The sequence below is a fragment of the Betta splendens genome, chromosome 19, assembly GCF_900634795.4.
Source record: "Betta splendens chromosome 19, fBetSpl5.4, whole genome shotgun sequence".
Classification (NCBI taxonomy): Eukaryota; Metazoa; Chordata; class Actinopteri; order Anabantiformes; family Osphronemidae; genus Betta; species Betta splendens.
The window spans coordinates 1,914,880-1,941,858 of NC_040898.2; the positions used below are offsets into that span (position 1 = coordinate 1,914,880).

At 45.0% G+C, this 26,979-nt stretch overlaps 1 protein-coding gene across 4 annotated transcripts; it reads right to left on the reverse strand.

Annotated features, from left to right (window-relative positions):
- Positions 1–18,030: 18,030 nt before the first annotated feature.
- On the reverse strand, positions 18,031–21,365 carry LOC114846426 (LIM domain transcription factor LMO4-B-like). Of its 4 annotated transcripts, none has more exons than XM_029135344.3 (6): positions 21,207–21,365; positions 20,987–21,108; positions 20,235–20,470; positions 20,035–20,131; positions 19,633–19,788; positions 18,031–19,215 (listed from the first exon to the last, which is right to left on the reverse strand). In XM_029135344.3, the coding sequence occupies exons 3-6, from the start codon at positions 20,447–20,449 to the stop codon at positions 19,207–19,209; spliced, it is 477 nt and encodes a 158-aa protein (XP_028991177.1). In that variant the 5' UTR covers positions 20,450–20,470; positions 20,987–21,108; positions 21,207–21,365; the 3' UTR covers positions 18,031–19,206. The 4 variants fall into 4 exon arrangements, with proteins under 4 accessions (XP_028991177.1, XP_055360263.1, XP_028991176.1 ...); XM_055504288.1 differs by having other exon boundaries at positions 20,235–20,473; XM_029135343.3 differs by having other exon boundaries at positions 20,235–20,473; positions 20,987–21,360.
- Positions 21,366–26,979: the final 5,614 nt, after the last annotated feature.

Below are 26,979 nucleotides of genomic sequence, written 5' to 3' on the forward strand. Positions count from 1 at the left end.
TCTATCCTGAATGAACCAGTAGAATGTAAAAATGTTAATCTGTTGCTGTCAAAGTGGCTTTATTTTTTGACGGTCTGATTTTATCCAGAAGCAACAGACCGACCCAACTCTGGCCTCATGTTTCGCAACTGCAGCCAACTCTAACATGGCAAGTGGCAGTTTTTTCTTTAACAAAGATGGCGTGTTAATGCTGGCATCCTCCAACATCAAGTGATCTTAGTTTGCTTGCTTCAGCAGGTTGTGGTGCCACAAAAGATCAGTTCACAAGCTCATGATAATTATTACCTACTGTATCAGTGCTTCCTGCATTATTTTTTCTGGCCTGGTTTGAGAAAAAACATAACTGTTTTTCCATTCATACCCTGCTTGCCAACTCACGGGGAAGCCATCCATCCATCCATCTTCCATTCCCCTCAATCCCGTACGCAGGGTCACGGGGGGCTGGAGCCTATCACAGTTGAAGCCATGTATTTTATATATAAAGAATGTTATATACAAACTTAAAAGAATCATATGTAGATCACAAACTTGGGGTGAACCTCCCCGGCCTCAAAAGAGGCTCGGATGACCCAGGAATCATGGACGTGGTGTGGCTGGACCAGAGGTTATAACTGAACCTGTAAGCTTCACGTGAGAATGCACGCTCCATAAATCATGGAGTGAACACCGTAGTGGGACATGTGCAGGGTGTTCATTGATAGACTAGATCTATGTAATGACACAAGTTGTATTTGTGAGTTATTCTGTGATTTTTTTAAAATGCAGTGAAAACAAAGACAATGTGATATCAGCCACTTTTAAAGCCACTGAGACCCTTTGCTCTGGTTTGCTTTTGACATTTTGTCAATTCCTGTTACTGAGGGTTTTGCTGCTGTACATACACTTTTGCTCAATCACATCCTGTTGTTGAGGCCTCCGCCCAATGTAAAGTGTGTTGTATAGGGTCCACTACCCTTATCAGGGTCTGAGCAGGCAGCATGTGGATGAGTGACAGTCTGTGGGAAATACAGACCTTTTACCCAGTTGTCTACAAAGCAAACAAAAAAACACAGCAACACGATGGCATCAGGACAGAAGTACAGAGACACATAAACAAAAGGCTAAATTAATTATACTAAACTTATAACATCGACACAAATCCTAACTTTAACTATAACACCACAAACACAAGAACTGTTATTTTCCCATCAGCCTTAGCAGCTCAAGGCTCAAGCCCCTTAGGCTACAATACATTACAAATATGAAACTAAAATTGGGTCCTTTGAAATAAAATAATGTGTTCAGTTCAGTGATCACTTCATCAATTTCCCTTTCTCTTACTGGAGTGTTGTGTCTGTTTACTATTCTCAGATGGCGGTAGTGTACTGTATGTACAGTATGTACAGTGGGTGCCACTCAAGTGATTGGGACCCAGAATGCACAGTCCTAGGGCCCACTGCAGCAGTACCTGGTGAGGGCACCTATGGAGCAGGTTGGGGTGAACATTTTAAGTTTTAACTTTTATTCCTGACTGAGTCTGGCAAAGTATGTCCTCATCCCGATGGACTATTTTACAAAGTAGCCAGATGCGGTGCCGAACCAGAGCGCTACCACAACGGTGCAAATACTGGTGGACCACATGTTCGCCAGGTTCAGTGTACCAGTTGAGCTAAACAAAAGAGAGCGTCATATGCTCGTACTCATGGACTCTTTTTAGCTGGAGATAGGGTTTGCATGTACAGCCCAGTGAGGAAGAGGGTGTCACCCAAGCTCATAAGTCTAGTCATAAGTCTATTGGGTCCGCCTACAAGGCCGGGATCAGAAAGTGGTGCTCCACCAGGACCGGTTGACACCCTCGCTCCCGCGGTCCAGACTGAGATAGTTCCTGCCTCTTCTCCCAGCGCTGGGGGAGACACTCGGAGGCCCGGGCGACCTCGCCGCTTGCCACCGAGGTTGGCGGACTTTGTAGTGGTGTGGTGGAAATTTCCCAGATGAGAGAGTTGTCTTTTGTGTGATTTGTTATAAACGTAAAGGGGAAATAATGGGGAAAGCAAATCAAAAACATGGATGTTGATTGTGCACATCAACAAACCAAAAACCAGCTGGGGAGATCAGTGCACACACCACGAAGGTGTGATGCAAAGAGCCCATGATCCTCAAGTTGCTTCTGCCTCTTAACCTTTCTGTCCGACTACAGTGGAACGTCTGTGTGGCCCAATCAGACTACATGCACCATCTCATCCCTGTCACCATGTGTGTGTGGAGATGTTTACATTTTCGCACCTGCTTCACCAGTGACTGGCTATCAGAGAAGAAGGAGCACTAAGTCTCAACATACAAAGAGACACATCTCCCTGGCCTTGGGTTTGGGAGCTAGAGTCTATCAGGCAGAGACAACCATTAAACAATGTAGGTGAAATGTCGAATACATAAAATAGATGTAAGGCAAAACATAAGATATTAATTATAACCGCATAGAATAAGGAAGGAACAATTTTTCCATTGCAGTGGGATGATCTTTTAAGGGTTGTGGGGACACTTAACCCTCTTTGGTGGGGCAGTGTAGCGGTCCAAGGGGATTATTCCCGCCATGAGCTGCTAAGGCTGATGGGAAAATAACAGTTCTTGTGTTTGTGGTGTTATAGTTAAAGTTAGGATTTAGGTAATGTTATAAGTTTAGTGAAATTAATTTAGCCTTTTATTTATGTGTCTGTCCCACTCTGAGTGACCCTCAGAGCTTTGAGATGCGTTCAATGTTCAAAAATGAAACTGGCCATCTGAGTGGATGCTTGAGTGGTAGCAAAAGACCAACATTCTTCTCTCTCCTTTGAGTTGCCTGGGGTTGTGCATGTGTATGGGGCACGGGCACTCTCACCACTAGACTAGCATAGTTAGCTGCAGAAGCTAGCTTGGCGTATTGGCTGCCTGTGGCGAGTGTCGACCCCGCGGTCGCCACAGTATTTTCCAAGGTGTTTATGAGAAACTAAATTTTTTAATTGTCAAAGTTACTCATTGTTGTGTGGTGTGTGATTGCTGCACCAGACACTCAGCTCCTTTCCGAACCTAGAAAGGGAGAGTGGGCTACAATTACCAACTCTACCAATCCCAACTAGAGCGGAAAGACAAAGCAATTTTCCCATTACAGTAGGAGCAGCAAATAGAGGGAGCTCAGCGTCTCCAAGTTCAAAAATACATGTGACAAACATGTTCACTAACACAGGAGCAGATATTGTTCATCTAATCATTTACCATTTAACCCCTATTTGCAGTCAGCTTCCTCCAGACCACTGTGACACAAAACCCAGCCACAGGTAATTCATGTCAGTGAGATGATTGTTTTTAATGTTTTTATGACACGGTGGGTAGATAAGCCAAATTTAGTACTTTTTGTCATGTGCGTTGATCCCTACAGACGTTTAGATATCCTATAAAGTATATCCAAGTATGGAAATTGACATTAAGCAGCTGCCTTTCCTCTTCAGCCTGTGTTCATAAGGGCACAAGAATGCAGAGCAGACACTCAGATGCTCATGACAACAAATGTCATTGTGATAACATCACCAGAACCAAGACTCTGATCTTTACCCACCACCCTAGCACTGATGAGATTAGTGAGATTAGTGTGTTTACCTGCTTCCTCAAAAGAGTGTATGTACAACGGTGTATGCCATTAAAAATGTACATGTGCCTATGGGAGCGGAGGCCTCTCGTTTTATCAGTATAGGCATCTCAAAGTGCCTGCTGCCTGTCTGGCTCCGCCAGGCTTATCAGTCCTCATTAGCAATTACAGAACACACACACACACACACACACACACACACACACACACACACACACACACACACACACACACACACACACACACACACACACACACACACAGCAGAGACGAGGAGAGGAGAGGAGAACTTTCCTCTCAGTTAAGAAAATGCCTTCTGTTTCATTGCTGTCCTATTTCTGAGGTCATGACCAGCTGAATAACCAAACAGAGCTAAAGATGGAGCTAGAGATTATTGGGGAACTGTCTTACCTAACAGTACCATTGCTGACCTCTACTGCAAATTGAAAAGTTCTGTTCTACAGCAGCTACAGCAACAAGAACATTAACTTGACAAACCTCAAACTTTCGGGTCTGTTTTTGACAAGAGATGTTTTCCTTCACACGCAGTGCAGCCAGGCGGGCCTTTCTCCGTCTATCTGTCCGGCCCCTCCCCCTGACCTATCTACCACCACAAACACATCCACGGCCTCTCATTGTCGTAACTGTGCAGGTGTATGGAGGCTGATAAGAGGCATAGGTGCCTCTTGGTTCAACAAGATGAGACCACAATGGGAAAGCTGTGCCCTTGGCCTGACTCTGGCATTTCCAGCAGGGAGAGGTTCTACCAAGAAGGGCAGAGATGACTACTTATCACAGCCTGCAGAGCCATGGGGACCTAAACTCCTACCCCGCATCTTTCCCACCGTTGGCTGTCATCAGGGTGTTGCTTGAATAAGGAAAATCACAGTGCACAGTGTCTCAGGGTGAGACTGGACAAACTACCCCACCACTCTCTAAATCACCTCTCACCCTGCTCTGAAATTATATCTTTGTCTGAAATGCCAAACGTCTATCACACACGCACACACACATACTGACATTTCAGTTGCACCTCTTTTTTTTTTTAACGCACTCATCTACCTGCACTTTACTTTGCACATGTGTAAATGTCTAAGTGGCTTTAGGTTGAACACCCTGGTACAAATCATTTAAGTTGACTTCACTCACTAAATTGATAACTCACATTATATTCTACCACGACCTCAAGCTGTGTCTACACCCAACGTGACAATAGGGGGGCAAGACTCCAGTGGGATGATATGAGTTAGGTTCTGATGGATTTTCTAGATGCAAACTGGATAAAAATCAGCGGTTATTAATTTTCTAAACTGGTGGTTTCTGTTGAAATTGTTCAGCTACTCCATTTTGAAGAATGTGTCTTCTTTCTGAGGACTGAGGATCCAGGATGATTCACAGGAATACACTGTACCATCCTTCACCAATGTGGTTTATGGGATCAACCTACCCCTTTAGTTGGTGATTGGATGATGACACCAATGCAGTTTCAAAGTAGTTGCGTCGACGTGAGAACCAAAAATGTACTTTCCTTTCAAAGTGAGGACATTTTGACGAAGTGAGTTTGGGTTCGGATTAGAGAAAGGGTTAGAAGTCTGCCTTTAGTTGTGATGGTTAGGGTTAGGATGTGTGACTAAGGAAGGCATTATGTCAATGGAGGTCCTCACTCCTTAAATATGTTTAAGTCAGACAAGATGAATGATGTTCTGCAAAGAGACATTATCCCTAGTCATAAAAAAAAGCTAACTCCTTTCAGCTTATCCCGTCAGGGGTCACCACAGAGAATGATTTGCATGATCAAGTTTTTAACTTGCCGGATACCCCTTTCTGACCAGTCTTAATGGACAATAATATGTAAAAAGCTCAGCCTCAGACCAACACGCTGCATTTCTTCAACTCCTACAGGTCACTAACGCTGACCTGGTCCAAGTAAAAACAGTTCAATGTATGGGAACTGATATATGATCTCAGTAACTCAACTAAAGTGGAAAAAATTGGCCTACATGCCTGAGCTGTGAAGAACTATGGTAGGACTGAATGAAAGAGCCAGTGTGTGTATACTGTGTACAGAATAAATGTTTGACAGTGTTAACTTGTGCATATGTTAATGGATATAAATACATATTAAAGTATAACTGTCTCATGTATTTGTCTGCCTTTGTGTTGAACTCTTCATGTGTGGGAGTAAAGGTGGCATCGTTACATCTGCTCCTCATTAAAGGGCGCTAATGAACACACATGCCTTCCACCTGGTTTGCGCAGTGGTGGTGGGGGTTCATGAGGGCCTGGCCTTAAAAACAGCTTGATCCCCAGACTCTCATCTGACAACAGTTTGGCAGTCATTTCTCTAATGAAGCAGTAGGACTTAGTTAAAGGAACAGGATCTCTTCTCCGTCCTTTCCATTTCTTCTCTCTCGTCCACAGAGATGTCTGATTTTTTTATTGCTGATCATGTTCATTTATATTTAATAATATATTTACAAAATGTATTTGAGGATGTGAATGAAATACAATCAAAAAAACAAAAATTATAGAAAGTTTTTAATTTTTCTTCTCATGTGTCTTGATCAATATTCTTTTGTATTTCCTTACGGTTCCTGAGCTTACATCCCATTTATTGTATTTTCTATTCCACCATGAACAAGGCATAAGTGCAACAGATGGTACTTATCACTAAGGGTGAACCCTAAAACCCTAAACCCTAAAACGAAACTTCGCTTAAAAATACATATATAAAATATGTTAGTGGCTGGCAAAACAAGACAGTCTCTATTGATGCGTGGCCGGCTGATATTGCCTACAAAATGAAGAATACTGAATTAGTATTAGAGTTGCTGCCAGCCACTCAAAACTAATGCACAAGCTACTGTTAGCAACGCAAGCTAGCACTACTCCAGACACTCTAACACACAAAGCATCAAAAACATCAGCATAACTCATAGTTTTCATATTTAGTTGTGTTTCTATCGCTGTGCGGTGCAGAGACACCATCAGCTGTCTCCTGCACACAGTTCAAACATGTAAATGTCACGATCTGGGTTTTGTTTCTTGTTGTTTCCTTGTTTTATTTTGGTTCCAGATTCCATTTCCGGTTTTATTTTGGTAGCACTCCCGGTTTCTGTTTCTGTTCCTGCTTTACTTCCTGTTTACCCGTTGTCACAGCTGTTTCCCTGTCAGTACCGGTCTTCATTACACACACCTGTTTAGTATCAGTAATCTAGTCACGTTGTATTTAACCACCACCAGTGTCCTCAGTTCCCCGCCAGATCGTTGCTTGTGCGTATCCGTCATAGTTCCCAGTTCCTTTGATCCTGTCCGGCCGTGTTTTACGTTTCTTGTTTTCTGGACTGCTGATGCCGAACCTGCCTAATCCCTGCCTGTTCTGTCTGCCTCGGTGTTGTATCTGCCTGTTACCGACCTTGCCTGCCCGACCACGATTCAACGCCTGACGTATTATTGGAATAAACTACGCTCGTTAACACCAGAAAAACCTTGTGTTGTGCTGTGCATGTGGGTCCTTCATCTGCCGTCCGTGACAGAACGATCTGGCCAGACTTGGACCCAGCCAGCGCCAACCCGCACCCTCCAGTCCAGCCGAGCCCAGTTCAGTCTCCAGTCCAGCCGCGCGCTGTTCAGTCTCCAGTCCAGCCGCGCGCTGTTCAGTCTCCGGTCCAGCTGCGCGCTGTTCAGTCTCCGGTCCAGCCGCGCGCTGTTCAGTCTCCGGTCCAGCCGAGCCCAGTTCAGTCTCCGGTCCAGCCGAGCCCAGTTCAGTCTCCGGTCCAGCCGCGCGCTGTTCAGTCTCCGGTCCAGCCGCGCGCTGTTCAGTCTCCGGTCCAGCCGTGCGCTGTTCAGTCTCCGGTCCAGCCGCGCGCTGTTCAGTCTCCGGTCCAGCCGCGCGCTGTTCAGTCTCTAGTCCACGTCCCAGTCCAGTCGAGCCCAGTCCCAGTCCAGTCGAGCCCAGTCCCAGTCCAGTGGAGCCCAGTCCCAGTCCAGTCGAGCCCAGTCCGGTCGGGCCCAGTCCGGTCGGGCCCAGTCCAGTCGAGCCCAGTCCGGTCGAGTCCCGTCCCAGTCCGGTCGAACCCAGTCCACGTTCCAGCCGAACCCAGTCCACGTTCCAGCCCAGTCGAGTCCTGTCCCAGTTCAGTCCAGTCACGCGCAGGTCTTGTCCCAGTCAGAGGACACCACCTGTCGAACGGGTGCTATGCACACCCGATCAGGCCCGACGTCTGCTCCGTCGAGCTCGGCGGTTGCAAGCAGCCAAGCCGGCTCCAGAGTAGACGCCGTCTCAGTCGCTGCCGGCTCCAGTGAGGAGCCTGAGAGCAGCGCCGCCGGCTCTAGTGAGGAGCCTGAGAGCAGCGCCGCCGGCTCTAGTGAGGAGCCTGAGAGCAGCGCCGCCGGCTCTAGTGAGGAGCCTGAGAGCAGCGCCGCCGGCTCTAGTGAGGAGCCTGAGAGCAGCGCCGCCGGCTCTAGTGAGGAGCCTGAGAGCAGCGCCGCCGGCTCTAGTAAGGACGCCGCTCCTGTTCCTGTCGGCCAAGTAGAGGTCGTTCCTGTTCCTGTCGGCCAAGTAGAGGTCGTTCCTGTTCCTGTCGGCCAAGTAGAGGTCGTTCCTGTTCCTGTCGGCCAAGTAGAGGTCGTTCCTGTTCCTGTCGGCCATGTTGAGGCCGTTCCTGTCCCTGTCGGCCATGTTGCGGCCGTTCCAGTTCCTGTCCCTGTCCCTGTCGGCCATGTTGCGGCCGTTCCAGTTCCTGTCCCTGTTCCTGTCGGCCATGTTGCGGCCGTTCCAGTTCCTGTCCCTGTTCCTGTCGGCCATGTTGCGGCCGTTCCAGTCCCTGTTCCTGTCCGCCATGTTGCGGCCGTTCCAGTCCCTGTTCCTGTCCGCCATGTTGCGGCCGTTCCAGTCCCTGTCCCAGTCCCTGTCGGCCATGTTGCGGCCGTTCCAGTTCCTGCTCCTGTCGGCCATGTCGCGGCCGTTCCAGTTCCTGTCCCAGTCCCTGTCGGCCATGTCGCGGCCTTTCCAGTTCCTGTCCCAGTCCCTGTCGGCCATGTCGCGGCCGTTCCAGTCAGTCTCGGAGTGGCAGTCCCGGCGGACCTCCAGGAGGAGGTTGCGCCAGCTGCAGTTCCTGCGGACCTCCAGGAGGAGGTTGCGCCAGCTGCAGTTCCTGCGGACCTCCAGGAGGAGGTCGCGCCAGCTGCAGTTCCTGCGGACCTCCAGGAGGAGGTCGCGCCAGCTGCAGTTCCTGCGGACCTCCAGGAGGAGGTCGCGCCAGCTGCAGTTCCTGCGGACCTCCAGGAGGAGGTCGCGCCAGCGGCAGTTCCTGCGGACCTCCAGGAGGAGGTCGCGCCAGCTGCAGTTCCTGCGGACCTCCAGGAGGAGGTCGCGCCAGCGGCAGTTCCTGCGGACCTCCAGGAGGGGGTCGCGCCAGCCGCAGTTCCGGCGGACCTCCAGGAGGGGGTCGCGCCAGCCGCAGTTCCGGCGGACCTCCAGGAGGGGGTCGCGCCAGCCGCAGTTCCGGCGGGCCTCCAGGAGGGGGTCGCGCCAGCCGCAGTCCCGGCGGGCCCCCAGGAGGGGGTCGCGCCAGCCGCAGTCCCGGCGGGCCCCCAGGAGGGGGTCGCGCCCGTCGCAGTCCCGGCGGACCTCCAGGAGGGGGTCGCGCCCGTCGCAGTCCCGGCAGACCTCCACGGGGGGGTCGCGCCCGTCGCAGTCCCGGCGGACCTCCAGGAGGGGGTCGTTCCCGTCGCAGCTCCCGCTGCACCTGCATCGGTTCCTGTCTCGTCTCCACGTCTGTCTTCGCCTCTGGTTCCTGCCTCGTCTCCACGTCTGTCTTCGCCTCTGGTTCCTGCCTCGTCTCCACGTCTGTCTTCATCTCTGATTCCTGCCTCGTCTTTGTCGCGGCTGCCGGACTGGTGGCCTCGCCCTCGGCGCATCCTGCTGTTTGGATGGCGCTGCCTCCTGCGGCGCCGTCCGCCTCGACTCCTCAGCCTCCTGGATCAGCGTCCACCAGGAAGACATCGCCGTTCGGGGGGGTCCCCGGGGACGCTGGCCCAGCCCAAGGGCACTGGGTGTGCCCCTCTGCCTCAGCGGCGGCTGGGCAGGATCTCGCCGCGTCTCCACCCGCCTTAAGAGGGAGCGGCGAGACGTCGTTGTTGTTTTCCTGCTCATGGACTTTGTTTCGTGGACATTAACGTTGGTTTTCTTGATTATGGGACTCGTTCTGGTTTTGTTTTTCGGGTAGGTCCTCTGGTCTGTCGTGTACGGGCGTGCATTTTGTTTTGTTTTGATGGGGGTTCCCGTTTTTGCCCTCCCCCAGTCCGCCCTCCGCCCGCCCTGTCGGTGTTGCGTGCGGGTTGTTTTTGGTTCTTGCCCTCCGCTGGTCCTCCCTCCGCCCGCCCTGCTCGTTTTTTTTTTTTTCTTTGGTCGTCTGGAATCCGCCCTTGGGAGGGGGGTACTGTCACGATCTGGGTTTTGTTTATGTTGTTTCCTTGTTTTATTTTGGTTCCAGGTTCCATTTCCGGTTTTATTTTGGTAGCACTCCCGGTTTCTGTTTCTGTTCCTGCTTTACTTCCTGTTTACCCGTTGTCACAGCTGTTTCCCTGTCAGTACCGGTCTTCATTACACACACCTGTTTAGTATCAGTAATCTAGTCACGTTGTATTTAACCACCACCAGTGTCCTCAGTTCCCCGCCAGATCGTTGCTTGTGCGTATCCGTCATAGTTCCCAGTTCCTTTGATCCTGTCCGGCCGTGTTTTACGTTTCTTGTTTTCTGGACTGCTGATGCCGAACCTGCCTAATCCCTGCCTGTTCTGTCTGCCTCGGTGTTGTATCTGCCTGTTACCGACCTTGCCTGCCCGACCACGATTCAACGCCTGACGTATTATTGGAATAAACTACGCTCGTTAACACCAGAAAAACCTTGTGTTGTGCTGTGCATGTGGGCCCATCTGCCGTCCGTGACAGTAAAAGCAGTTAAAATACCAACACACATCCCACGCAAAAAGAGAACCATGACAGAATGTTAATATTCGTGCACCACAATCCAAGTTTAGCTTATCATTAGATTTATACAGTGGCATAACCTTTGCCATTTTCGTTCTTTGCATATCCCTTAACTACTCATTTAACAGTTGTCATGGTGACATCATGAATGAAAGTCTTGTTATCTTGTTATCACATTTGTTCACTATCTCTATAATTTCCTTTTCAGCTTAAAGTTTCCAAAACATAGAACTCAAGTACCTTTCGATAGTATTTTTGATTATGGATGCACAAATTAGCTCAGTGGTGAAGCTCAGCTTTTTTCATTTGAGAAAACTACTAGAGTTGCCATTACACATTAGACAGGCAAACTCACTTTCGGGTTTTAAATCCTTTCCTAAAAGTCATTACTTTTTGTTGGCATTTTAACCCATTTTAGATGTTGGCTTTTACTGTTTTACTGTTTTTCACTCTTATTTGTATTTTTAGTATTATATCTTGTTTTTTAACATTTATTTTGTGTCGGTTCCTTTAAAAATCTTGTTAAGTGTTTGTCTGTATACAGAATTTTGGCCAACTTAAGCTTAGCTTTATAAATAAAGCTAAGCTTAACTAGTCTACTATATCCGCCATTCTATAAACCGATGTGTCATTGTCCGCAAAAATATTGAGGGTATTTGTCCCTACAGTAACTGTTTCTAATCAGTTTATATAATATATTCCAAGTGCCTGTAACACACTGTAGAATTGGCTGAACCTGTCTTCCAAATAATCTACAGCAAGATCTTCAGCTATTATATATTTGGCTAGATAAGCTAGTGGTCAGGTACAGAGAAAACCAGGAAGGACTAGTTGTAGTCTGTAGGCACATGGCAAACAATCTGCCGAGATGTTTCGGCAGACTTCTGTAGAGGAATAAATGATTATCTTCATAGAAAATATGAAGGAATCTGAGTGTCCCTTCATTTTTAAATACCGCCTGACATTGTTTTGGTCAACCCCAATTGAAAATCAGTGAAGTATCGCTTTAAATCCTGTAGCCAAAACAAAAATAAGTTGACGTTTTGTGTCTCTTCTGTCTATGAAACGACATTTGGGACATAAAAAAAAACCTCTGATCACCAAAAGCTTAATAAAAAAATCATCATTTTTATAGTAAAGGTCACACAAACAATATAAAACAGTACTCACACTGACAATGACTGTCCATAACTAAGGTACATATGACTAAATTCATAAAAACATTATGTGAAACAAAATGGCCCATTATGGGCTCTGCAGCAGCAACCTTGGTACTGTTGATTCAGGTGTGAATAGCTCAGTTCAATAAAAGTGAATAAGATTGAACCACACCCGTTTAGACCACACCCCACATAGGGTCACAGCAAAGTCCACCTGTGAAGACAACCACACAGCACAGGGGTATATAAATATTAAGACATCCAGGGTAAGTGAAACAAATTCATCGTGGCTTTTTCCAGGATTAGTAGGAGCAGATAGACAATACCTGGTGTAGAAAGATGGGGTCATTGTGTGTTCACTGCTAAACATATTACTGTAAATGGACTAAACTCATGCAGCTAACTTTTCAACGATAGAGCAGCAGTTATATATGATAAGCTTTATGAGGAGTTGAAAGATGTACACTACCAGTCAAAGGTCTGGAAAAGAGGTTTTCTTCTTTTCTTCATGACAGTTCATTCAGTTCAATCCATTTATATTTATATAGCCCCCCCCCCGATAAATAAGGGGATTGTGTCAGGAAGGGCATCTGGTGTAAAACTTGCCAAAAACAACCATGCAAATCATCCAAGAATTTCATACCGGATCGGTCGCGGACCGGGCTAACAATGACAGACACCGATGCTGTTAACCTATAGGGTGCGGATGGAAATTGGACTACTGTTGGTTAAAGAAGGAGAGGAGGCAGAAGGGTTTGTGGACAGAGAGAGAGAAGGAAAGGCAGGAGCCTAGATCTAAGAATAGGGACTCTTAACCTTGGCGCAATGACAGGAAAGGCAGAGAGTTGGCAGACATGATGGAGAGAAGGAAGGTAGATGTACTGTGTGTAAAGGAGACAAGGTGGAAGGGAAGCAAAGCATGTACTATTAGAGGAGGATACAAACTGTTCTACCATGGTGTAGATAGGAAGAGAAACAGGGTAGGAGTGATACTGAAGGGGGAGTTTGTAAACAATGTTCTAGAGGTGAATGACAGGGTGATGAGACCTAAAGCTAGAAAACGAAGGGGTGATGGTGAAAGTTGTCAGTGGGTATGCTCCACAAGTTGGCTGTGAGTTATTAAAGAAGGAGAGATTCTGGAGTGAGTTTGATGAGGTCAGAGAGAGTATCCCCAGATGAGAGAGGGAGGTGGTTGGAGCAGATTTCAATGGGCATGTTGGTGAGGGGAATATAGGTGATGAGGAGGTGATGGGCAGGTTTGTGTAAAGGAAAGAAATGTAGAAGGACAGATGGCGGTAGTAAACAAAATGTCTGTAGTAAACACTTACTTCCAGAAGAGAGAAGAACACAGAGTGACATACAAGAGTGTCGGTAGGAGCATGCAGGTGGACTACATCCTATGTAGACAAGGTCATTTGAGAGAGGTTAGTGACTGCAAAGTGGTGGTAGGAGAGAGTGTAGCCAGACAGCATTGCATGGTGGTATGTAAGCTGACTTTGGTGGTCAGGAAAAAGAAGAGAGGAAAGACGGAAAAAAGAAGACCAAGTGGTGGAAGCTAAAGAATGAAGAAACTTCAGGCAGAAGCTGGGGCATGCTAGGACTTAGGAAAGTAGACAGGAGTACAAGGAAGCGCAGTACAGAGTGAAGAGGGAGGGTGATGAAAGACAGTGATGGTAAGGTGCTAACAACCCAGGAGAGTGTACAGAGAAGATGGAAGGAGTATTTTGAGGAGCTGATAAGTGAGGAGAATGACAGGTAAAGAAGGGAGGAAGATGTGGAGGTTGAGGAGCAGGAAATACCATAGAATAAAAAGGATGAGGTGAGGAAGGCTCTGAAAAGGATGGAAAGGCTGGAAGGATGGAAAGGATGGAAGAGTGGAAAGGCTGTTGGTCCTAATGACGTACCTGTAGAGGTGTGGAAGTATCTAGGAAAGACAGCAGTGGGGTTTCTAACTAGCTTGTTCAACAGGATTTTAGAGAGCGAGAACATGCCTGAGGAATGGAGGAGAAGCGTTCTGGTGCCGATCTTTAAGAACAAGGGTGACACGCAGAACTGCAGCAACTACAGAGGAATAAAGATGATTAGCCACACAGTGAAGCTGTGGGAAAGAGTAGTGGAAGGCCTAGGAAGAAGATGGAAATTTGTGAGCAGTAGTATGGTTTCATGCCCCGCAAGAGCACCACTGATGCCATTTTTCCTTTGAGAATGTTGATGGAAAAGTACAGAAATAGTCAGAATGAGCTGCATTTTGTCTTTGTGGATTTAGAGAAGGCATAGGACAGGGTGCGGAGGGAGGAGCTGTGGTACTGTATGAGGTTGTCAGGAGTGTTGTGTTACAGAAGAGTGTTAGTAAGACGCAAAGGAAAGGTGTAAAGGCAGTGGTGAGAGCAGCTCTGCTCTATGGGTTAAAGGCGGTAGCAGTGAGGAAGAGATGGAGGCAGCAGAGATGAAGATGTTGAGGTTCTCCTTATAGTGACGAGGTTGGATAGGATCAGCATCAAGCTCATCAGAGGGAAGGCCCACATTGCCTGTGTTAGCAACAGGCCAGACTGAGATGGTTTGGACTTGTGCAAAGGAGGGATAGTGAATATATTGGCAGAAGGATGTTAAAATAATCTGCCAGGCAAGAGAGCAAGAGGACGACCGAGGAGGAGATATATGGATGTGCTAACAGAGGACACGAGGTTGGCTGGTGTGCGTGTAGAAGATGCCCAGGTTATAATGAGGTGGATTAGGATGATTCGCTGTGGCAACCCCTGGTGGGAAAAGCCAAAAGAGAAGTAGTAGGAACCACAAGTAGCCCAGCACTCTGGGAACGAAGTGTTCTGCTGGGAACATAAGGGGAACTATGAGGTCTTTAACCTAATATAGAACTTTACCATTAAGTGCTTTGTAGGTGAGTAGGAGAATTATAAATTCTATCCTACATTTCACAGGCAGCCAGTGCAGAGATGCTAATTTTTCTAAGGCCCGTCAGAACTCTGGCTGCAGCATTTTGAATTAGCTGTAGAGTATGTATGTATGTATGTATGAGTAAAGAGTTACAGTAGTAGTAATTAATTAATTAATTAATTAATAATTAATTTATTTGAGTCATAAATTGCTGCTACTCCTCCACCTCAACCTGTACTTTTAGGAACATTATAGTTAATGTGAATCATCACATCAATGTGAGTCGACTCCTTTAAAATAACAGTGAGACAGAACAGATCTATTTGACGGTCACTTATCAAGTCATTTAATAACAGGGATTCAGACTTTTAGAGAGAGATCTGATATTTAATAAACCACATTTAATTGACTTATTGTTTCGATGTTTATTAAAATCTGATAAGTCACTCTTCTTTGATTTGTTTGTGACTTGTATAGTTTAGGTCGTCGGGGAGCAGACACAGTCTCTATGCGATAACTAATATAACTAAGACTAAGAGTGGGTGGCGGCTGTAGAAAACGTGCAGAGAGGCGTGTAAGACTGCGACTCTGCATCCTGGGCTCCACTCTAGACTAAGCAACATGGCCATGTTACTAGCAAGTAGAGAGGCTCCGTCCAATGTGGGATGGATGCCGTCAATTCATGACACCATTAAGGCAAGAAATTCCACCAATGAACCCTCTGAAACGTAAATCATGTCAGGTGACGACCTCATAAAGCTCACTGAGACAATGAAAGAGTCTCAGTGACTAAAGAGTGAAGTATTATTATACACATGTCCAATGTTTAACATGCTCTGCAACAAAATCTTTAAGAGCCTAATCACACAAAGTGGAACTGAATGGCTGTAGCAATGCATCTATGTTCTATATTAACATAAGAGTGTACTGTCATTTGAAAACAACACTTAATATTAATATAATATACTAAACTTATTCTTATATTTTATCCTAAACCAAATTGTGAAGCAGACGCACAGAGAATTTTTATCTATTGGGGTCACAAAGTGCATTTAATTGGTATTACACAGCCTCATACTGTCTGTGTTACAACCTCTTAACACACCATTTCTCAACCATGTCCTACAGTGACAGCCATGCAGTGGAACAGTCAATTACTCGTATAAATGGGAGTGGAGCAGTTTACTCAGAACTCTTAAATGCTTGTTAATTTAATATGCAAATACGTTCCTTGTCAATCTGAGTGCATTTAAATGAAAAGCTCCTGCTTCTGTGGGGTGGCAGTTTCTGCAGGTTGACTGTGTGTCAAGGAAAGAGACAAAATGGCAAGGAGCAGCACAGGAGGACGGGAAGGGGGTGGTTCAAGTGCAGATGCTCTAGTGCACATAAACAAGCTTTGTGAACAGTTGAACCATGAATATAAAGCCACTGTCACCTCCTCAGTGGCCAGTAGACAGACGTTATGGAGTTATGAAAGGGAAAAGCCAAACATGAATGCACACAATTCTCTAGCAGCATCCCCCTTAATGACAGACTTTGAACTGGGTGGCCCAGTGTGCTGCAAGTAAGGTGAGTGTGTTATTGGGGAGGTGGGGGTGGATTGCAGACAGCGTTAAGTCAAGCAGGAACCCTCAATGTTGCTAATTTATTTACAGATTTAATTAGATGGATAGAGTCCTCACCGATATAAGAAAGAAAGGAGTGATGTTGCCAGCGTTGCAGCACTTTAATTATGGGAGCAGGCTCCTGATCCCTGTGCTCTGCTGTCTGGGGAGCCAGTTAATTAAAATCCTCATTATTTTACTTTTAATTAGTTCCCCCCTCTTTTGTTTCCTTTCACCATATGGCCGTGTTCCGTGGTCAAATTAACGTAATTGAGCTAATTAAGCCGATCACTTTAATTATTCAAGGAGTTCCGATTGGCCAGGAGAACTTTTCTCTCTGCCCCCTCCCTCGAATAGCTCTGAGACTCAGAGTTGTAAAGTCGCTCTCTTTGTCATTATGTTCTCTCACTGAAGGCTGTAAATTGTGGCTGCAACATACCACATGTCTTGGATGTTCTCACACTGTTTCTGCCTTGTGGGTAAAGCACGGGAGACCTCAGCAAGTTCAAAGGAAATTTCAAAATCCTTAGCGCATTTACCACAGTAAGGTTTTGAAAATTAGGAGTGTGTTGGTAATTGCAGGGGCTAGGACCCAACAATCACCAATGTCCAGAAGATAGGAGTTCCATAGGTCTAAAATAAAATAAGTTTAACAAGAATATCTACCAAATTATTATCTCTTTTTGCTTAAGCCAATTTGACTGATCACTGATGCTTTTAATCAACAAAAGCCGAAAACATAATGAAACAAAGCATATAATGAAGGATTTTGAACAATCATAGTGATTTGTAGGAAACAAATCAGAGCCCAGACAAACTATAAATCATTTCAGTTTACCATGACCACTGATGACAGTATCATCCTTACAACCTAAGATTTAATATTGCAAAGAGAAATCATATCTGTCCTAACAGGGCAATTAGAATGGTAGACACATAGTACTATTAATTTATTAGAATAATTGAACATGCCTTATAGCATTTGGTCATCCAGCTATTATGTGAAACTGTGTCACATCTGGCAAAGCAAAGCAGACCGAAATGTGTAAGCTAATGCCAGCCAAGTGTTTTAATATGGCCTTTCCTCAAAAACACACAGGCCTCATCATTAGAGAGTGCATTTGGCTGGCAGAACAGCATGAGGAAGGAACAGGGCGCCCATTTCGGAGCTATATCACAGGAGCGTCTGTTAGTCTTCTTTTCATTGTGTGTAAAAATATCCTGGCATCATCGTATCTTCACAGTGCGAGGTGTAGGCGCTCAGGCAATTTATACTGATCTGCATGTGTTAATATGATTAATTAGCAGAAATAAACACTTTCACTATGACATAGGCTACATGGTGAAGCACACACCTGCAGAAGCTCTGAGAAAAGACAACGCCTCATGGCAACGAGCCTTTTCATGAGACCTGCTAATTGGCATCTGAAAACGTTCTGGCTAATTAGGAAAAAGCAGATGAGGCTTGATTAGTTTGAATGCAAAGTGTAACTTGTGGTGCAGTGGGACTCGGGAATGTGCCGAGGTTTTATTTCTCTGCCATCATGATACAGAGATAATTGTAATTGTGATCATTTGCATACGTTAATGAATTTGCGTGACGCTTCTTGATCAGACGTGGAATAAATAATTGATGCAGTATCAGCACCAACCATGACAAGTGGGACATTTTGAAATAGCTAAGCACATTAGAAGGAGTTTGATGGCTGCTGTGCTCCCAGGCAAGGTGTGAAATTAGAGCAGATGTTATCTTTGCTTCCTGCACACTTCACTGCTGTCACTGTAAGATTAACAACAAAACTTTAATAGTATGCACAGATTTATGGCATTGAACAGGCATACAAAGTTAGAGCGAGGCAAACATTGTGCAGACGCTGAACATGGTAAACAGTAAATACAAATTCAAATACCATGGATGTAGTGGAGCCACTCCCCTTTAATTAGCCTGCTCCCAGATTAGGCTTTATTACCGAGTCATGAGCCACGGGATGTGCCCGCTCCTCCTCTTAAGAGCTCCAGCTCCACAGATACAGGGCTCATGTTTAATTGCTTCTGTAAATGGCCAGAACTCAAGCACCCTAATTCCATTCCTCAGGGTAATCAGGCATGTTTTCACCATACAAGGGTACAGAGGGTGATGGAGCCAGTCACATCCACCATGCTAAGTAACACATAACATAATGCGGCTAAGGGCTTCAGAATGACCTCAGACCTTTGTGACATGGTACAGGAAAATGTCTTTATTAGGCTCTTGGACCCCCCCCCCCCCCACACACACACACACACAAACACACACATTAAATAAAGAAAACTGAAATAAACCCCACTGAATCAGTTTAGATGCTTCAGATTCTTGGTGTGCATTTAAAAATAAATAAAATAAGGATCAGAGCTGTGAAGGTCCCTGGTGTGACACTCTTTTTACAGTCATTTAGAGACTTTTCCATAAATTAACATGGCAAAAAACCTAAGCCCCACATACATCAGTGGTACATTCATAATCTTCAGCGTGTGATATCTCAGATTGAGAGCCATCAGGAACCCATTCAGGGCATTCATTCAGAGAAAAGAATGCCACACAGCGTACGCAAAGCTCTCATGGTTATTTTATAGCTGTCCATTAACCCTTCATTTAATCCTCTTCTCCCAACCTTTGTTCAGTAGGCACTGGCTTTACACCATCACTGATCTACTCCAGCTTTTTCTGGAGTCCTGAAGAAGGCTCTAGCCAGCCTCTAGTCCATATATACAGTTTTCACAGACCCCTTTAACATCGAATAAATGATAAATGTGATTTTGTAGCAGTACATAGAATCTCCGATATAGTGACTGACAGGACTTCTTGGTGGGAAGTCGCATCCCTTCTAAGGAAGAGAGATGAGGAAAGTTCCACAACAGCAGCAGAAGCAGGAGTAGAAGACAATGCCTAGGTGAGCAGAACCACAGGACACAGCATATCTCAGCAAACCTGCAGGTAGAGGGAAAGAGTTAGGATCATCACCATTACACACACTCCACTTGCCCCTAATGTCATTTTCATCATATGTATAGCTTAACTAATTCAAGACTGTATTAGTTTATATAAAAAACTGTATAATAAAAAGAGGACTTTAGACTACAGTACATGAATATTTACTTACATCCACTTAGACAATTATTTAGATTACAGGACATCTTTTACTGCTTAGTATTAGTCATGGTCATGGTCATGGCCATAACCATCTCAGCTGCAGCTACACCCTGGACAGGTCCATGAAAGTCCACACATATAGACAGTCTTAGAATGGATAGTAAACCTAACTATACATCTTTGAGAAAACTCAAGCACACACAGAGAGAACATGCAAATTCACAGATGTAGAGTTACAACAACTGCTGTGCTCACCTTCTGGTCTGCCAGCACAGAGCTGCTCTGAATTGGCAGGTGACTGTTGAGCAAAGCAGCACCAGGTCTGTCGTGCTCACAGAAAATGGTGCCGTTGACATAATGGAACCGATCTCCAGGCATCAGTCTGTTTCTACAGGTGACACAGCTGAAACACTGCAGATACGAAAAAACATGTTGATTAATTGGGTTAAATGATTTTCCCAGACAAACAGATTTTACAGGTGAAGTGTTGATTTATTATATAATTAATATATCTAATAGGAAGGAGTGTTAAAAGGCTTAAACCAACAAACAAAATTATGGGTCTTCTGAGCAGACACCTCTTGTCAACAAATCCCAGGTGTTTCTGTCAAACACCCAGCAGGAGGAAGCACAGCGATGCGTTACTGTGAGATTTACCTTGAGGTGGTAAACATTTCCTTGTGCCCTCATCACCATTTCACTGGCTGGAATCGACTGGCTGCAGGCACTGCATGCCCCACTGTGCCCAAACAATCTGCAAGCACAAAAACACTCAGCCTGTGCGGCCTCCAAACCCTGAAAGCAGCAACATGCTGCTCTCTCGCCTCCTCTTCCTCCCGCCTCCAACTTCCTCTCACCTGATGTAATCGCTCCGACACAGAATCATGCCCCCTTTGCTGTAGCAGGTGGTGCCAATGTCCCCGAGCTGGGCTTGGCAGCAGGAGCATTTAAGGCAGCGAGTGTGCCAGTAGCGCTCCATTGAAAAGAGCAGAAAGCGGTCAGTGATGTTTCCTCCACATCCGGCACAAGACTTAGAGGCTGGCAGCACACCTGACATTTGGCTGTTCACCATGCTGATGTGGGTCCGTACGGGCTGCTAGACATACGGGAAGAGGGTTGGCATCAGAGACAGCTGGTACCGTCACATCCAGCTATTTTCACTTTACCATGTTGTTATTCATAGTAAAATCAATTTGACTGAGCTTGATTGATACTGATTCTGTAATAGTTTGAGAAAACTAATAATAAATGAAGCTTGACAGCTATTACAGACACATTAAATACAAAGAAAGAGCCAAGTGTTTACAAACGACCTACACTAGGCTTGAGCACAAAACAGTGTCACAGTTAACAGGTTTACATTTACTGCCTATGTAACACAATCTACAACAAGTGATCCGGTCTCACTAAAGGACTGGGAGAAAAACATCGTCATCCATTAACATCGTTGTATTTTTGATGCGGGGTGGAGGAGGTTACCAAATGGGACTTTTCGAGTGTAGTATCCGTGAAAGTATATCCATTTTAACTGAACAGCATCTACATCGTGTTTGGTCATGTGGTCAGTAAAGCGCGCGAGTGTAAAGTGTAAAAGGAAAAGACACGTTACCTCCTCGAGTCTAACGTTTACTCCTGCGTTGAAGTTTGAAAGGCGGCAAACTATTCATCAGAACCCCGACACGCTCGCCTTTAACGCAGCCTTAAGCATGATACGCGGTGGTCTCCACGGTTCTCCACAAAAAAGCAAAGAAACGGAACATTAAGCCCAGGAAGCCACGATAACGGTAACAGTTGAGCAAACTCTCTTCCGAAATCCAGGTCGAACTAACTATGCGTAACCGTGAGGTGGAGAGGTGACGCAGCTTCCCTCGCTGTCCTCGGTGTCACAGCTATCTGCCTTTCAACATGACCGATCTGTTTCTGACGCTTTGGCACAAACAATATTCATCAAATTGCACACGGAGCCATTTAGTCGAGATGAGACGTGCAGCAGCTAATAGGAGCGAAGGGGGCGTGTCCACAGTCAAAATGATTTATGAGCTGCTTATGTCGCGTGTTCGTGTTTCTTGCCTTCCTCAAAGTGACCGTGTGTGGCGCTTACACAAGATATTTCATAAATATATTTCTTTATTACAGCTTTAAATGTGCAGTCACACATAAAAGCGCCTCTCATAAAGTCATAAGTTCTGCACACAGAGACATAATTAAAAAACGAGTAACAGCAAAAACTGAAGCCAAAACTTGAGCATTAATGCAGCAGCAGGTAACTAGACAGATTTTAACACTGTGCCATTACAATAAATTTATTAGAACATTTATAAAAAGAAATTCGACAATTGTAAAGAGCGACAGATTCAGTTCAGTACAGCTGTGAAACAAATGTAATATAGTAAAATTATTTAAAAATGCAAGTATAATACAAACTATAAAGGCCTAATAATTGTATTCACATAAAATGTAAGTAAATCTAAGCTACACCTGCTGTACTACTGTACTGTACAATACTCTGTACTACTTTCTACTGTACAAGTACTAAATTAAAACAATGGCAAGGTATGGATTCATGTTGTCCAAAGACAAATGGTTCTCTTGGGCACAAGAACCTGCCACCCTGGTGGTGTTGAACAGTTTCCAGTAGAGGTCAGTATCCTAAAATGTTGTAAGCAGGCCGTGAAACATTAGGTTGTCTGTCTTTATTTTTTAAGCATGCATGAATAGAAAAATAATCTCTTTGTGGAGAAAGAAAATCTTGAAAAACAATCCTGACTCCCCATTTAGAGGACAGATTCTTGATCTGCGATCAAGAATCGGCTGACTGACGGTAAGCGTATCGCGTCACTTCCGGTTACTGAGGTTTGCTGCCGCTGTGTGTGTACAGCGTTACTCTCCGCTCTTTTCTAAATATTATCGTTTTATATCCGATAGCGACTGCTAAAAGTTGCAAAACAAGCTTGTAACACTCAAGCATCTTTTCCTTTCATTAAACGTCCTGCTAATTTACACTGTTATCTAAGTGTTTTCTCCGCTAGCGTAGCTCCTAGCTTACTTTCCTGCTATGGCTTCCCCCTTTTCCTCTCCCTCTCGCTCTGTTCGGTGCTCGGTGTGTCTTATGTTTAGCTTATCCTCCGCCTCCTTTAGTGATGGTAATGGTATCTGTAATAGGTGTACGCTAGTTGCAGGGTTGGAGGCGAGGTTGTTAGACTTAGAGTCTCGGCTTCGCACTTTAGAAAACAGGCCAGCTAGCCAGGTCCCTTTAGCCGGTGCGGAGCCTCCTAGCTTAGCTGCTACCAGTCCCCCGGCATGTCCCAGGCAGCTGGGCAACGACTGGGTCACGGCTCGTAAGAAACGTAGCTTTAGGCAGGCGCCCACGGTGCACCACCAACCGCTTCACGTTTCAAACAGATTTTCCCCACTCAGCGACACACCCGCTGAGAAACCCACTCTGATCATTGGTGACTCCATAATCCGAAACGTGAAGTTAGAGAATCCAGCGGTCATAGTTAGGTGTTTGCCTGGGGCCAGAGCGGGCGACATTGAGTCTTATCTTAAGCTCCTGTCTAAGGATAAACGTAAGTACGCTAAGATCGTAATACACGCAGGAGCTAATGACGCCCGGTTACGCCAATCGGAAGTCACTAAAACTAACATTGAGTCGGTGTGTTCGTTCGCCAAAACAATGTCGGACTCCGTAGTTTTCTCTGGACCCCTCCCCAATGTGACCAGCGATGACATGTATAGCCGGCTGTCATCGCTCCACCGCTGGTTGTCTAGGTGGTGTCCTGCAAACGATGTGGGCTTTGTGGCTAATTGGAGCACTTTTTGGGGAAAAGCTGGGCTGATTAGAAGAGACGGCGTCCATCCCACGTTGAACGGAGCCTCTCTGCTCTCTAGAAACATGGCCATGTTGCTTAGTCCCCCCACTGCTTGACAACTCAGAGTGGAGCCCAGGACGCAGAGTCGCAGTCTTGCACGCCTCTCTGCATGTTCTCTACAGCCGCGACCCACTCTTGGTCTTAGTTATCGCATAGAGACTGTGTCTGCTTCTCGACCACCTAAACTATACAAGTCACAAACAAATCAAAGAGGAGTGACTTACCAGAATTTAATAAACATTAAAACAGTTCCTCTTACGGAACAAAGTAATAGTAAGATAATAAAGTGTGGTTTATTAAATATCAGATCTCTCTCATCTAAATCCTTTTTAATAAATGACTTGATAAGTGACCATCACATAGATCGATTCTGTCTCACTGAAACCTGGCTGCAGCAGGATGAATATGTTACTTTAAATGAGTCGACTCCAATGAGTCACATCAACTATCATGTTCCAAGAAGTACAGGTAGAGGTGGAGGAGTAGCAGCAGTTTATAAATCAGATTTATTAATTACTCCTAAACCTAAACATAGTTATAACTCATTTGAGAGCCTCACTCTGAGCCTTTCTCACCCAGACTCTAAAACTCAGAAACCAGTTGTGTTTTGTATTGTTTACCGTCCTCCTGCTCCATATTCAGAGTTCTTAACTGAATTCTCTGAATTCTTATCTGACTTAGTTCTTAGCACAGATAAAGTCATTGTAGTGGGAGACTTTAACATTCATGTAGATGTTGACAGCAACTGTCTCAGCACTGCTTTTAACTCCTTAATAGACACTATTGGTTTTACACAGCAGGTAAATGAACCCACTCATCGTTTTAACCATACCCTCGATCTTGTCCTGACATATGGGGTGGAAATTGATAATTTAATAGTTCTTCCCCAAAACCCTCTGTTATCTGACCATTTCTTATTAACTTTTGAATTTAGCACAACTGACCCTATAACAGCTGGAAAGAAATGTTACTATAGCAGATGTTTATCTGACAATGCTGTTGCCAGATTCAAGCAGATGATTCCATCATCTTTTGCCTCAATGTCTTGCAGATACACAGAGAACAGTCACCTTAATCCTTATGAACAGGTTGACTGTCTTGTAGATGATGCTGCAGCTTCTCTACGTACAATGTTAGACACAGTGGCTCCTCTTAAGAAGAAGACAGTGAATCAGAGGAGGTTAGCTCTGTGGTATAACTCAGACATCTGCAGTCTAAAGCAAAGGACTAGACAACTAGAAAGACAGTGGCGTTCCAACAAAATAAATGTAAACTGCATTGCATGGAAGGACAGTCTAATGAAATATAAAAAAGCACTTTGTGCTGCTAGAAAAACATATTATTCCTCCCTAATTGAGGAAAACAAAAACAACCCCAGGTTTCTTTTCAGCACTGTAGCCAGGCTGACAAAGAGTCATAGCTGTATTGAGTCTACTATCCCCTTAAATCTCAGCAGCAATGCTGAGATTTAATGCTTTATGAACTACTTTACTAATAAAATTATCATCATTAGAAAAAACATTCAGCAGTGACTTCTTCCAAATGACAGAAAGCACTGTCTAGATCCATCAACTTTAAATTTATTAAATCCTCTGTCTTACCTAGACAGCTTCTCCCCCATAACTCATATGGAGTTAACCTCAATAATTAACTCTTCCAAGTCGTCCACTTGTCTTTTAGATCCAATCCCAACCAGATTACTCAAAGAAGTTCTACCTTTAATCAGCTCATCCATATTAAATCAAATCAACCAATCTTTACAACTAGGCTATGTACCACAGGCTTTTAAGGTGGCTGTGGTCAAACCTCTATTGAAAAAAACAACCCTTGACCCTGGACAACTAGCCAACTATAGGCCCATTTCAAATTTACCCTTTATTTCCAAGATTCTGGAAAAAAATCGTGGCTAAACAATTATCTGACCACCTTAGTGGGAATAACCTGTATGAAAATTTTCAGTCAGGATTTAGAAAACATCATAGCACAGAAACAGCTCTGGTTAGAGTCACTAATGATCTTCTATTAGCTTCGGACAATGGTCTAGTTTCTGTCCTTGTCCTGTTAGATCTTAGTGCTGCATTTGATACAATTGATCATCACATTCTATTACAGACACTAGAACATAGAATCGGGATTAATGGAACAGCATTGGGATGGTTTAAATCCTATTTGTTGAACAGATTCCAGTTTGTTCATGTTAATGATAAATTCTCCACACGCACAAGGATTAGCTATGGAGTTCCACAGGGTTCTGTGCTGGGTCCAATTCTGTTTAGCTTATACATGTCTCCTCTAGGTGAGATTATTAGAAAGCATTCTATTAATTTTCATTTTTACGCAGATGATACTCAGCTATACATGTCCTTGGAACCAAATGAAACAGATCAACTAGTCAAAATTCAGGGTTGTTTAAAAGACATCAAATCCTGGATGTCCCAAAACTTCCTTCAACTAAACTCAGATAAAACCGAGATTCTTATTGTTGGGCCTAAAAATCTGAGAGAGACACTATTAAGTCAGATAGCCACCCTGGATGGCATAACATTAGCTTCAGATTCTACTGTGAGGAACCTTGGCGTCATGTTTGACCAGGATCTCTCTCTTACATCATACATTAAACAAATCTCCAGAACCGCCTACTTCCACCTTAGAAATATAGTTAAAATCAGAAGCATCCTCTCTCAGAGCGATGCAGAGAAACTGATCCATGCATTTGTTACCTCTAGGCTGGACTACTGTAACTCCTTACTCATAGGATGTCCTAACAGCTCCTTAAAAAGCCTACAGCTCATTCAAAATGCTGCAGCCAGAGTTCTGACAGGACTTAGAAAGAGAGATCACATTTCTCCTACATTAGCTTCTCTGCACTGGCTGCCTGTAAAATGTAGGATAGAATTTAAAATTCTCCTACTCACATACAAAGTACTCAATGATAAAGCTCCTTCTTATCTTAAAGACCTTATAGTTCCTTATGCTCCCAGCAGAACACTTCGTTCTCAGAGCGCTGGGCTACTTGCGGTTCCTAGAGTGTTTAAATGTAGAACAGGGGGCAGAGCTTTTAGCTACCAAGCTCCTCTCCTCTGGAACCAGCTCCCTCTTCAGGTTTGAGAAGCTGACACACTCTCCACCTTTAAGATTAGGCTTAAAACCTTCCTTTTTGACAAAGCTTATAGTTAGAGATGGTTCAGGTCACTGGCAATTATTGTTAGTCACAGGAACCATCTCTTAGTTAAGCTGCAATAGACATAGACTGCTGGGGGACTTAATTTATACACTGAGCTCCTCTGTTTCCTTCTACCTCCTCTGTCCCATAACCTCCCATCATTGTCCCATGTTTAACTAACCTTGTCTCTTTCTGTCCAGTAGTTGTGCTTCTCTCCTCTCCCCCCCCCCACTCCCACTCTTTCTCCCTCTCTGTCCTCACCCACAGGTATCATTGGACTCAAAGTTTGGTGTCTGTGATGGGCAGCTGCGGATCCAACCATCCTGCCTGCATCCAGTCCCTGGTCCTACCATCCTGCCTGTGCTCTGTTGTTGCTTGTTGTTGCTTGTTGCTGTTGCTGTGCTTTTCTATCTCTCTATCCTCTCACCCCAACCGGTCGAGGCAGATGGCCGCCCACATCCAGTCTGGTTCTGCTGGAGGTTTCTTCCTCGTTAGAGAGGGAGTTTTTCCTCTCCACTGTTGCTGTCAAATTAAATGCTTGCTGTATGTGGGATTTGTTGGGTTTAG